Raw genomic sequence first — 13,202 nt, 5'->3', positions numbered from 1 at the left:
AGGCCTCCTAGAAGCAAAACATCCATAAACAAATACTGGAGCCTGAATTATCCTTCTTCTCATACTGTCAGGAATTTAAACCTGGTATAATTAACATATCATTCATAGTGTCCATAAGTGCCTTTGGGGGCGGGGAGAGGAGAGAGATCTAAGAATCTCCTAAAATTATATGCAAAATTGTATGTGTGTGCTGCTTCTGGAAGAAGCATGCAAAGCTTTCATAGAATTCTCAAAGGGATACTGAAGCCAAAAAAGTTAAGCGCCTCTGTTTTGCTGGGTTTTAAGTAATTACGTCACTTTTTCAATCATTGCAATGAGCCTGGGCATCCATTCTACTTCAGCTCGAGTTTCTAATAACAAAAAACGTCATTTCCAGAAATACATTTTTTATCTTTATAAGTGCTATTAAAAAATTTTAAATGTAAAGTCCAATGGAGATTATGAGAAAGATTTTTACCTATTTTAATATGTAAATTGCCCAAGGGCTTAAGCCAGCTTGCTATCATTTTACACTAGATGGTGAAGAAGAAAACTTGTGCACCTAAATAGAATAAGTGGTAATTAATTCTCACAGGTTACAATGAGAATCATAACCATTAGCCTAAAAATGAAGCTGAAAATTATTGAAACATGTGTCTAATAGAACTGCCTTGTCATTCTCCATTTCTGTCATTTGAGCATTAACCTTACACAAAGACCACCAAGAAAAGACTTGAAATTTCCAGAAAAAGATGGAACCCCAAAAAAGTCAAATTCTAAATCTTACCACTAACCATTCCTAAAATACATTTTATACTCTAGTTGGCTTTGGTGTAACAGAAACAGCTGCAGTAGCTATACACATGGCGGGGGGTGGGGCTCAATGCATATTTAAAACAATGAATGAATACCTGTCCTCTTTGACCACAGCTGTAAAAACCTAGATAGAGAAGGAAGAGGGGGGAAAAAGCCCTTCAGTTTTATGATTGCCTTTTGGGCATTTTCTATTTTGTGTGTAATCAGAATGTGTAGGGAGAAATAATATATTTGGAAAGTTAAATAAGATCTTTGTAATCTAAACCCTTCCAGGAGAAAGGATGCATAGAGCTTTAAAGAGAGAAGGGAAGTGATTCTAAAATCAAACTTCTGAAGAAAAACCTCTGCAGAAACTGTGTGCAATAATAATAGTTTACAATTCTTAGGTGTTACATACATTAAGAACTCAGACGGAACAAACATTGACATGTTAACCTTTATGGCAATCCTTCAATATCAGCACATGCCTACCACAGTTCTCCTTGCACAGATGAAATAGGATGGAGGGAACATGCCCGGGATGGACAGAGAGCAGACTAATAACAGAAGGAGAAGTAGAGCCAAGGGATAAACACACATTTACTTCACACAGATATTGGTGCAAATTCCCTCAGAAACATAAAATGCCATAATAATAGATGTCTTGAAAGGTGAGAACTATTAAGGAAAGCCAGTGCAATTTTTCATATTACAATCTTGGAAACTTTAAACTAAGAAAGAAGACAGCTCCTTAGATTTTGTAGTCTGAAGTCCTATAAAACATCACTACAATTGAAAACCCAAGCACTAAAACAGTTTTTCTTCCAGTTAAGCCTACACTAACATATTAACATGCCCAAATATGACAATGCAGCCAACTGCCCAGCATTCATAATTAGAAATGGGAAAACTAACGTTCTTCAATTTTTGCACTTGACGACTTCTGGATTTGTTTCCATTTTAAATCCTCATTTCCTGGGTGATCACTAGGTAATCCATATCTTTTAATTTGCAGCGCTCCCTAAATGAAGTACAGGGCATTTCAGGAACAAGACAGTGGGTTAATCCTGAGCTGCTCCCACCACTCCATGGTTTCCAAAAAGATCTGCTAACTGATATAAGTTCAATGAAACAGAGGTGTTTAAATAGACTCAACCACTGAATTTATTCAGCAACTCCATTAAAGAAAGGAGGTGAATGGTTAAGCAAAAACACTTCTCTTTCACTTTCTCTTCCTTTTCCCGGCCATTTATTTTTATGGCTACATCAATTGTGCACATCAGGACTTATAAAGCACTGAAAAAAGAGTGTCGGTCATAAGCTAAAGGGAGCAGAGGTTCATACGTAATATCAGAGAAGCAAAACCAAGAGGTGAAGTTGAGAATTATAGAAACCAAGCAACCTTATATAATATATTATCAGGGAGAGCCAAGCATCACAGAAAGAACTGGAGGAAGATGACAGGGAGGAGAGATAACATAAAATACTAATGTGCCCCCAGGGTTCTGGAACTAAATGGTGAAGGGTATGTCTAGATAAGCTAGAGAGAGCTCATTGTAAATTTGGAGTTCAGAGTGTAAGACGACATGAATATAGAAATAAGTGCCCCAGTACCCAAGTCGATGACAAACGCATTTGTAGGCATTCCCACAGGGGCTTGGAGAATACTCTGATTACCTGTGGTTCCCCAGAGGCCTGAAAGAAATCATATGTAGTACGGGGTGGGGGGGGGTGTAGGCGGGCGGAGTTTGCTGGGTCCCTTAGTCACCTAGAGCATCAGTGACATTAACATCTGTCCTGTTACCATCATTACAGGGCTCTCTCTCTTCTCTATGCCATAGCTGTTTCCAGGTTCATAATTGTCTCCATCTACCTGATCTCAATTTACCTCTCCTGCCATTTAACTGCTTCAGGTCTTTGGGGAAGCAATTATGAAATTCCTATCTCCAAATTGCTAAATGATCCCTCAGGGACTGAGAAAAGTTATCATAGAGTCTCTTTATGAGACAAACAATGTGTTCTGCAGCCCCTGATAGAAACAGGCTCAGGAGAGACACAATGTACCTTGACAGTCATCCACACGTATATTCATTCACTCACTGAATAAAGATCGACTGAGCACCAACCATATGTTAGGCTTTGTGACACTGGGGATACAGATGGAAGGTAAGTCTCTCCTCTCAAGGAGCTCACAGTCTGGAGGAGAGAGAGGCACACACCAACATTAACAATACAATACATCAATCACTGCTAGGTGGGGACCCAGAACATGTCCGGGGGGGGTGGTCGGGGAGAACAGGGGGCACTGGTGAGACGACAGGGAGAACCAGAACAGGCAGGACAAGGAAAGTATTACCTGGATGTCCCCTAAAGGATGAGTAGAAGTTTGGGTGATAAATAGATGGAGGCCGTTGTAGAAAGAAACCATACAATTTTAGTTGTAGTGAAAAAGTAAATTATTATTACCAAATATTATGTAAAAGAAAATTATCATTCCATCATTTCTTCAAAGGTATTCATCTTATTTTTTTGGCTTCTACTTTCATATGTTTAAAGTATTATCGTGAACATTTACTGACACCGCAGAGTGGAAGTAGCCCTCGCACTGCAGGGGCCGTATCGATTTCACTGGACTCCATGACTTCCTTCAGCGGACAGCATGGCATCACTGCCTCAAGATTTTGCCTGCCTTATAAACATTACATCTTTGCTTTCCTCTCCACCCTTGCCTTGCCTCAGTGCAACAACTCTGGGGTCAATTTCCTTCTCTTCTAGTCCTCATGGCTAGAAAAGAAAGAAAAAGTAGGACCAAAAGATGACTTCATTTTTGGGTCCTTCACAACTACTTGTATAACACCATATTTGAACTCTGTGATGAGCACCTTCTTATCCCCTGGGGTCAGCCACCCTGATCAAATTCAAAGGACTTCCTGTGGACGCCTGGGTGGCTTAGTTGGTTAAGTGTCTGCCTTTGGCTTGGGTCATGATTCCAGGGTCCTGGGATTGAGTCCCGCATCAGGCTCCTGCTCACTGAGGAGACTGCTTCTCCCTCTGCCTGCCACTCCCCCTGCTTGCGCTCTCTCTCTCTCTCTCTCTCTCTCTCACACACACACACACACACACACTAAATAAAATCTTCAAAACAAAAACAAAAACCCTCCTAGTTTCTGTTCCCTCAATCTGTCATCTCCCTGGCCACACGACCTGTGATATGCAGGTGGGACAGCTCAGATTCTTGTAAGCCTGGCCCTCAAATTTTGTGGGGAAAATAAAAGACCTTCAATAATATTTTTTATGATCACAATCCCTAAGGATACATGAGCAATAGTCCCTGACTGCAGGTGTTACATGAAGGTTACAAATCATGTTCAATTGCTAGCAAGATAGCTAGAATTCTACCCCATTCTCTCTTACTCAAGAAAGCATATTAAAAAGGACATCAATTAACGTAATTTTATACAGATAATCTTGACTCTACCATAATTAATTTATAGTTTGCTTATTCAAAAACACCAGTATTTTATTTTATTTTTATTTAGTGATTCATCACTTTCATGTAACACCCAGTGCTCCTTGTAACAAGTGCCCTCCTTAATACCCATCACCCATTTAGCCCATTTCCCACCCACACCCTCCATCAACTCTGTTTGTTCTCTATCACTAAGATTCTCTTATGGTTTGTTTCCCCCCCTCTCTTTTTTTCCTTTCCATATGTTCATCTGTTTTGTTTCTTAAATTCCACGTATGAGTGAAATCTTTTGGTATTTGTCTTTCTCTGACTGACTTAACTTCACTTAGCACAATACACTCCAGCTCCATCCATGTCATTGCAAATGGCAAGATTTTGTTCTTTTTGATGGCTGAGTAGTATTCCATTATATATATACCACCTCTTCTTTATCCATTCATCAGTCCATGGACATTTGGGCTATTTCCATAGTTTGGCTATTGTTAATAATGCTGCTATAAACATTGGGGTGCAGGTGTCCCTTCAAATCTGTATTTTTGTGTCCTTTGGTAAATACCTAGTAGTGCAATTGCTGGATTGTAGGGTAGTTCTATTTTTACAATTTTAAGGAACCTCCATACTGTTTTCCAGAGTGTCTGCATCAGTTTGCATTTCTATCAACAGTGCAAAAGGGTTCCCCTTTCTCCGCATCCTCACCAACATCTGTTGTTTCCTGTGTTGTTAATTTTAGCCATTCTGATGGGTGTGAGGTGGTATCTCATTGTGGCTTTGATTTGTATTTCCCTGATGCCAGTGATGTTGAGCTTCTTTTCATGTGCCTATTAGCCATATGTATGTCTTCTTTGGAAATACGTCTATTCATGTTTTCTGTACATTTCTTAACTGGATTATTTAAAAACACCAGCATTTTAAATATTAATAATATTATGTATTATTGAAGTCAACTCTCCAACAGTTTATTCAATGCCCGTCTGCCTGATACCATAGCTGGTTGTACTACCCGTACTAGGAGACAGAGTGCTGGTTTGCCCGTCTGCCTGATACCATAGCTGGTTGTACTACCCGTACTAGGAGACAGAGTGCTGGTTTGCCCGTCTGCCTGATACCATAGCTGGTTGTACTACCCGTACTAGGAGACAGAGTGCTGGTTTGCCCGTCTGCCTGATACCATAGCTGGTTGTACTACCCGTACTAGGAGACAGAGTGCTGGTTTGCCCGTCTGCCTGATACCATAGCTGGTTGTACTACCCGTACTAGGAGACAGAGTGCTGGTTTGCCCGTCTGCCTGATACCATAGCTGGTTGTACAACCCGTACTAGGAGACAGAGTGCTGGTTTGCCCGTCTGCCTGATACCATAGCTGGTTGTACTACCCGTACTAGGAGACAGAGTGCTGGTTTGCCTGGCTTTGTTTGCTACATTCTGGTGTCCTTCTAATCCAAATGCTTTATCGGCATGGTATGTTGAATGGTGGGCAGAATGTGCTTTATGCCTTGGTCATACAGATGGTGGAGTAGCTCTCGGTTGAATGAGTAAATGAAAGGTAGAGTAAGGGATTGAGAGAGCGTACAGAGCTAAAGTTTAGAACTCTTAACCCACTTCTTGCTATCATCCGAAAGAAGAGTGAGAAGGAGGTGGCCCACGAGGAGGAGGAAAAGGATTTACAAATATTGAGCACTTTAATCCTCAAAACCACTCTATGAAATAGGTGCTGTTATTATCCCATATTACATGCTTGTAAAATGCTGGTAACTTGACTAAGAGTACAGGGCTAGCAAAAAAGGAGGGCCTTGACATCTAGCCTTTCTGGCCCCAAATACCATTCCTATAAAAGTCTGTCTCCTGGAATCAGCTCACCTCCCATTTTCATTCCTTTTTTTTAAGATTTATTTATTTATTCCAGAGGGAGAGAGAGAGAAAGAGAGTGTGCACACACACATGCATGAGTGGTGGGAGGGGCAGAGGGCAAGAATCTTCAAGCAGGGTCCCTGCTGAGCAGGAACCCCATGCAGGGCTCAATCCCACAACCCATGAGATCATGACCTAAGGCAAAACCAAGAGTCAGATGCTCAACCCACTGAGCCACCCAGGCGCTTCTCATTCACTTTTTGACTGCTCTCACAACTTCACCCAAATCAATAGGCTTATATCCTCCCCACTACAGCTTTCTACTGTTTAACAAGCCCCCAGTAGGCTGAGGCTTCTTTCATTAACATTAATAAGTAAAGGCGCACCCAGATGGCTCAGCTGGTTAAACAGCCAACGCTTGATTTCAGCTCAGGTCATCATCTCAGGGTCATGGGATTGAGCCCAACATCTTGCTCCAGGGTCAGTGTAGAGTCTGCTTGAGATTCTCTCTCCCCCTCTCCCTCTGCCCCTTCCCTGGCTTGAGCTCACACACACACTCTCTCTCTCTCAAATTAAAAAAAAATTAATAAGTAAGTAAGTAGAAACCCAAATAGGATTATGTTTGTGTCAAATCTAATTTGTTTTATAAAAATAATCAGTATACATGAATATTTTTAGTTGAAAATTGTATTCTATTGTTCTTTATTATAGTTCTTATACTATTACTACAATAGGTCAAGAAAAACCTGTAAATGTTGGGGCGCCTGGGTGGCTCAGCCATTGGGCATCTGCCTTTGGCTCAGGTCATGATCCCAGGGTCCTGGGATCGAGACCTGCATCAGGCTCCCTGCTCAGGCGGGAAGCCCGCTTCTACCTCTCACACTCCCCTTGCTTGTGTTCCCGCTCTTGCTGTCTCTCTCTGTCAAATAGATACATAAAATCTTAGAAAAAAAAAAAAAAACTTGTAAATGTTAATTTTTACTTACTTAAATTAGAGATAGCTCAATTTCTAAAGTCTTTACAAATTTCTGTTTCAAGTAGCTTTGCTAAATAAAATAACCAACTAAACCTTTGGTGTTTTCATACTGCTAAGCAAATAAATATTTAATCAAAATATCTTCTGTAACTATATAATACGATTTCTCTAAAAAAGAAAATGTCTGAGACACCTGGGTGGCTCAGTCAGTTAAGTGTCCAACTCTTGACTTTGGCTCAGGTCATAATCTCACATTCTGAGATTGAACCCCGAGTTGGGCTCCACGCTGAGCAAGAAGCCTGCTTGAGATTCTCTCTCTCCCTCTTCTTTTGCCCCTCCCCTACTCTCTCCCTCTCTAAAAACAAACAAATGAACAAAAAGGAAATGTCCATCTCTTTCTGAGTTGGCAAATACATATTTTTATCATGATAATGTGGCAGTAGAGGTTCTGGACTCTAGAACCAGAATGTAAGGATTTAAAATTTGACTTTGCCCATTTTTTAGCAGAAAGGAAAATTATTTGATTTCTCTGAACTCCACTTCAGAGAACTTGAGTTAAATAAACTAATATTTAAAACAGTGCCTGGAATGCACCCAATGAGACTTAGCTGTTATTAACCCAAAGGGAGTATTTGCTACAAACAATCCTTCTAAATTTAATTGGGAATTCTTGTAAAGTAGAAATACCTAATCTACAAATTTCCTCCAACTGTAATGAAATTTTAATACTAAATTTAACAATGAAGATGATAGAATAGTACACTCTGGAGATGTTTAATTAAACATTCTCTGTTTCAATCTTGCAGCTTTCTTATAACATTCTGAGACATTTTATTATTTTTTTCCTTTCCAGTCTCAAATATTTTCATTGGCCTTTGAAAACTTCATAGGCACTAAGCACTGTGTCTGTAGTGCTTGATGGATAGAATGGCCTTGGCCAAGGTAAATAGGACAGCTTTGAATGCTACCTTTACTGGCTCCAAATACCATTTCTGTGATAGTCTGTTTCCAGGAGAACATTTTTCCTCAGCAAGAGTTTGGAAAGGTTTCTAAAAGTTTTGGTAAGTTTACTAAACAGGGATTCAAAGATAAGACAGCAAAGCAAAATCCCAGATATCACTGATGAGCCAAAATTCTTAAATTACTTTTGCCTAAATTCAGATTTATACCAAAATCTAGGTCAAAGCTGGTCTTGCAATTAACCATAAATACGAGAAAGAGTGATTTAGTCTGGAGTTAGAACTGATACTGATCCAAGAAGGAATATCCCCTTTAGTAGAGTGGGTCTGTACTGTAAGAGACATGATTATCACGTCATTTAATTCCAAAAACGTTTATTCCTATGTGACCAAAGAATGTAATGAAGTTTTTATCCCAATATATAAAATAGACAAAATATTTACTATTTTAAAGGGTTTGGATTTCAAGTACTGTTATTTAGAAAAATCTATAAAGGGGCACCTGGGTGGCTCAGTCAGTTAAGCATCTGCCTTCAGCTCAGGTCATGATCCCAGGGTCCTCGGACAGAATACCGCATCGCATCAGGCTCCCTGCTCAGTGGGGAGTCTGCTACTCCCACTCCCTCTGCCTCTGCCCCTTGCTCATGCTCTCTCTTTCTCTAGCTCTACTCTCTCTCAAATAAATAAAATCTTTAAAAAAAAAATCTATAAAGAGAAACATAAGAGATGTATAATATCATTTAAAAATTCTAAGACAGTGGTTCTCAAACCATGGCATACAATGGACCATGAGGGCAAAAATGTTTCAAAAATAATATTAAGGAGCACCTGGGTAGTGCAGTCGTTAAAGCGTCTGCCTTCGGCTCAGGGCGTGATCCCGGCATTCCGGGATCGAGTCCCACATCGGCCTCCTCCGCTGGGAGCCTGCTTCTTCCTCTCTCACTCGCCTGCTGTGTTCCCTCTCTCGCTGGCTGTCTTTCTGTCACATAAATAAATAAAATCTTAAAAAAAAATAATATTAAGGCTCCATTTGCCTTTTTCATCGTGTTGACTTTGCATTTTGCAAATTGCAATGCAAAAGCAATGGTGTGTAAAACTGTCAGTACCTTAACACAACCCAAAGCAGCAGTACTAAATTGTGTCAATATGACTGTGTTTTTCACCTCCAGTCAATCAAAGAAAAGAAAAGAATACAAGAAAAAGTCAGTTGAACTCCAGAATGCCTTGATAAAGCAGTAAAAACGTTAATTTTATAAAATCTCAACCCTTCGGTACTTTTTTTAGTATTACCTGTGATGTAATGGGAAGTACACATAAAGCACTTCTGCTGTTTATCAAAGGATAACAGTTGTCTCGCAGAAAGGTATTTATTTGAGTTACAAACTGAACTAGCTGCTTTTTTCATGGAGCATTTTTATTTGAAAGAAAAGTCATATTTGGATATTTGGCATTTTTGCAAAAAAAAAAAAAAAAGGAAATGTAAGGAGATTGTGACTTCCTGAAAAACAATCAACAAGTTTAATAAATTTCAAGGTTTCAAGCTAGTATTAGAATTTGGGAAGTTTTATCTGCCACTATGAGCTTGGCCTCTTCCCAACACTCAAAGAATTTTCTGGTGAGATTGGTGGTAATATTAATGAATATGATATTTTGATATTATATAACAAAATGAGTTACCATTTGGAAGATCTGCATAATTCAGTGAATCATTATTTTCCAAATGACCAATGCATGTTATTACACATATATTTAAAATAGGAGATAGACCAATGAATTTTAATGTAACAGTGTTGACCTAAGATTACACATGACAACTAACTTCTTTTTTTTTAACTTTTTTTTTTTTTTTAAGATTTTATTTATTTATCTGACAGAGAGAGAGTGAGAGCACAAGCCAGGAGACAGAGGTAGAGGGAGAAGCAGACTCCCCACTGAGCAGGGAGCCCAACACGGGGCTCGATCCCAGGATCCCAGGATCATGACCTGAGCCGAAGGCAGATGCTCAACTGACTGAGCCACCCAGACGCCCCATGACAACTAATTTCTAAACAACTATCATTTGTCAAATTTTGGCAGAGTAGCAAAGAATAAAATCTTCAAATTCAAAAAGGATATTAAAGTACTTTCTCTTTTCCACTTACATATTTCTATGGGGCCATATTTTCTTCATATCCTTCAACCAAAACAACATATCACAACAGAAATAATGCAGGAGCAGATCTGAGAATCTAGTATTTTCTATTAATCCAGGTGTTTAAAACATTTGCAAATATGTAAATGCTTTTTTCTTTTGGAAAATATAATTATTTTTCATAAAAATGTCATTTATTTTAAGATGTATGAGCTTAACTGCTTTTTATTTTAATAAATTGATACCTTGACTTTCTTAGTTTTAATTTCTAATATGGAATATCAATTAACATAACTTACATTAAAAAAAAGGGTCTCTGTTCCTCAATTTTTATAAGTGAAAAGTGTCCCGTGAGCAAAACTTTTGAGAGTTATTGCCCTGTGTTTAAATGTACTCTTTTTTTTTTTTTTTTTTTAAGTAGGCTCCATGGAACCCAATGCAGGTCTTTAACTCACAAGCCTGAGATCAAGATCTGAGCTGAGATCAAGAGTCAGACACTTAACCAGCTAAGCCACCGAGGCACTCCTAGCTAAATGTATTTCAAGCCAGCAACCATTGTGACATCAGCACCAGGTCAATGATTACCATATAAAGGATTCCATGCAGTTGACATTATTTCACAGAGCTCTCCAGTTGGACCGCCCCAGAAGGAGCTAACCACCTAAGAGTGCCTACTATTGCCCTTGATGTTCTCCACAGGGCATTCTATAATGTTATCAGGAAAGACATCCAACAAATAGTAAGAAAAAGACCATTTTGTTCTGATACTGCTTCTTTCTTTGATTTTGGTCAGGTTTCCCATCACCCTACCTCTTGTTTTATTATAAAAGATGTACAAACTTCAAACCAAAAGGGTAAAAGCTGCTGCTGGGCAGATATGGACTTCAAATCTCTCCAAGATCAGACAATCTCTTAAAAATGTCTACCATACATGTAAGAACCAGCACCCAGATTCAATCAGACATCCAACTATGACTTCCTCTGATTGTGATAAAGATGTGATCACTACTGATGAAGAAATGAATCTCACAGCAACGCTCCAAGATATTAAAACTGCCCAAATTGAACTCCTCAGCCAAATGACTGACATTGTCAGTGTAGTATCCAAGATTCAGGAAAAGACTGATTTTCATCAGAAGCAGATGGGGGTATTGGAAACCAGAATGAATGTTAATGAAGACAAACAATGCATAATAACTAAAGATATCTTCTCTATGAAAGAAAACACTGATACTTTAAAGAAGAAGGTGACAGAACTGGAAAACCAGAATTCTTGCTCCAGCATACATTGTTTAGAAGTTCTGGAAGGCGAAAGGAGTAAAGAGATCATAGAACAACTTCAAAAATTCCTACAACCAGAAACTCTGAAGAACACATTGGCTTCTACAGACTATGGACTCTCTTCAGCAGAAGCAGAAAAAGTACCCAATTATCCTGAGGCCACTGATTATCCTGAGGACAAAACAAATTCTCCCAAAATTAAAACTCTGGAAAAAACTAACCATCAAAATGCATTAAGAAGCTTTAAAAAAGCAAAGTCAAATATTTATATTTACCCAGACATTAATACATGGATCAAGCTAACTTTTGTCCATGGAGGAAAGTGGAGATTTTTCCTCAGTGCTACTGAGTTAGAGGAATTCATCCAGTGGCTTCTTTCTAGGCCAACCATCCCTCCTGAGGAACCACAACTTGTAACCCAGAGATACCGTCCATTCACTGGGCCTATTGCGAGTTTGACCACATTCTGTGTCTCTGTTTTCAACTACATTTATGGTCTTTTTCGTTTCTCAAAAGAGGAAGTAACTCGCCTATAGAGTTATTTTCTGCTTGCTTTGACACAAAATAAATGTGAACTGGTTGTTCCGAGCATTGACACATCCTTGTGGTGGTTGTGAATTCCTTGGTGGTTTGCTCGCTGTGGGCTCACTGTCTATGAAGTTTATATACATCTCAGGTAAGTGAAGATAGACCAGCCCATTGGACAACCACACTGCATGTTTTGTCAGTGTTCCTGTTTTCTTAAAGGCAATTCATGAGGACTCACCCAGTGCCCATGTCACAGATCATTAGAAGGAAAGAATTAAGGGGTCAAGGGAATGAAGAACACATTTGGTAGTCCCCAGATCAGTTTCCTATCTCCTCTTGTCTTTTTTTTTTTTTTTTAAGATTTTTATTTATTTGTCAGGAGAGAGAGAGAGCACAAGCAGGGGGAGCAGCAGACAGAAGGAAGGCAGACAGCTAACCGACTGAGCCATCCAGGCATCCCCTATGTCCTCTTGTCTTAGTGGCCTTTGTAGATAAGATCCGTGATACCAGAGACAGACTCCCCTACCAAAATTTTCAACAACATACAGTGAAAAAGATACCCACTATCAGCGCTACTAAAGTTAGAGTTATAAAAATAAAGGACATTGAAAGGACAAGTTACAGCCAGGAAAACATTCACTGCAAAAATTGGATTTTTTTTTTTTCAACTTCAGCTTCATCTCCATCAAACAATTAAAGGGGGATGTTTCTGCTAAGTGAAATAAGTCAAGCAGAGAAAGACAATTATCATATGGTTTCACTCATATGTGGAATATGAGGAATAGTGCGGAGGGCCATAGGGGGAGGGAGGGAAAACAGAATGGGAAGAAACTAGAGAAGGAGACAAACCATGAGAGACTCTGGACTCCAGGTAACAAACTGAGGGTTGCAGAAGGGAGGGGGGATGGGGTAACTAGCTGATGGGTATTAAGGAGGGCACATAATATATATAATGAGCACTGAGTGTTATATGTAATTAATCACTGAACACTACATCAAAAACTAATGATGTATTATATGTTGGCTAATTGAACTTAATAGAAAAATAAATAAAAGGAGATCTTACTGGATATTTTTTACACTTTCATGAGATGAGACAAATACCATGTCCTGTAGGTTTGATACAGAGGAAAAGAGACAATCTAAAAAGGCATGTGTGAACCAAGTTAAATCTCAACACTATGCTACCACGAATTCTTATATAACAAGGTCTTTTTTTTATGAGCCCTATACTACA

The 13,202-nt window shown here is 39.1% G+C and overlaps 1 protein-coding gene across 1 annotated transcript; it reads left to right on the top strand.

The window, feature by feature from the left end:
- The first annotated feature begins 10,578 nt into the window (after positions 1-10,578).
- CCDC54 (coiled-coil domain containing 54) lies at positions 10,579-11,973 on the top strand. The gene has a single exon (XM_026500168.4). The coding sequence runs from the start codon at positions 10,987-10,989 to the stop codon at positions 11,971-11,973; it is 987 nt and encodes a 328-aa protein (XP_026355953.2). The 5' UTR covers positions 10,579-10,986.
- The last annotated feature ends 1,229 nt before the right edge of the window (positions 11,974-13,202 follow it).

The sequence above is a fragment of the Ursus arctos genome, unplaced genomic scaffold (assembly GCF_023065955.2).
Source record: "Ursus arctos isolate Adak ecotype North America unplaced genomic scaffold, UrsArc2.0 scaffold_4, whole genome shotgun sequence".
NCBI classification, from domain to species: Eukaryota; Metazoa; Chordata; class Mammalia; order Carnivora; family Ursidae; genus Ursus; species Ursus arctos.
Note: the sequence above shows the minus strand (reverse complement) of the source record. Positions and strands in the feature narration are given on the sequence as shown.

Bases quoted from the DNA above. Each gene is read 5' to 3' on its own strand.
- CCDC54 (XM_026500168.4), top strand. From the start codon at position 10,987: ATGTACAAACTTCAAACCAAAAGGGTAAAAGCTGCTGCTGGGCAGATA.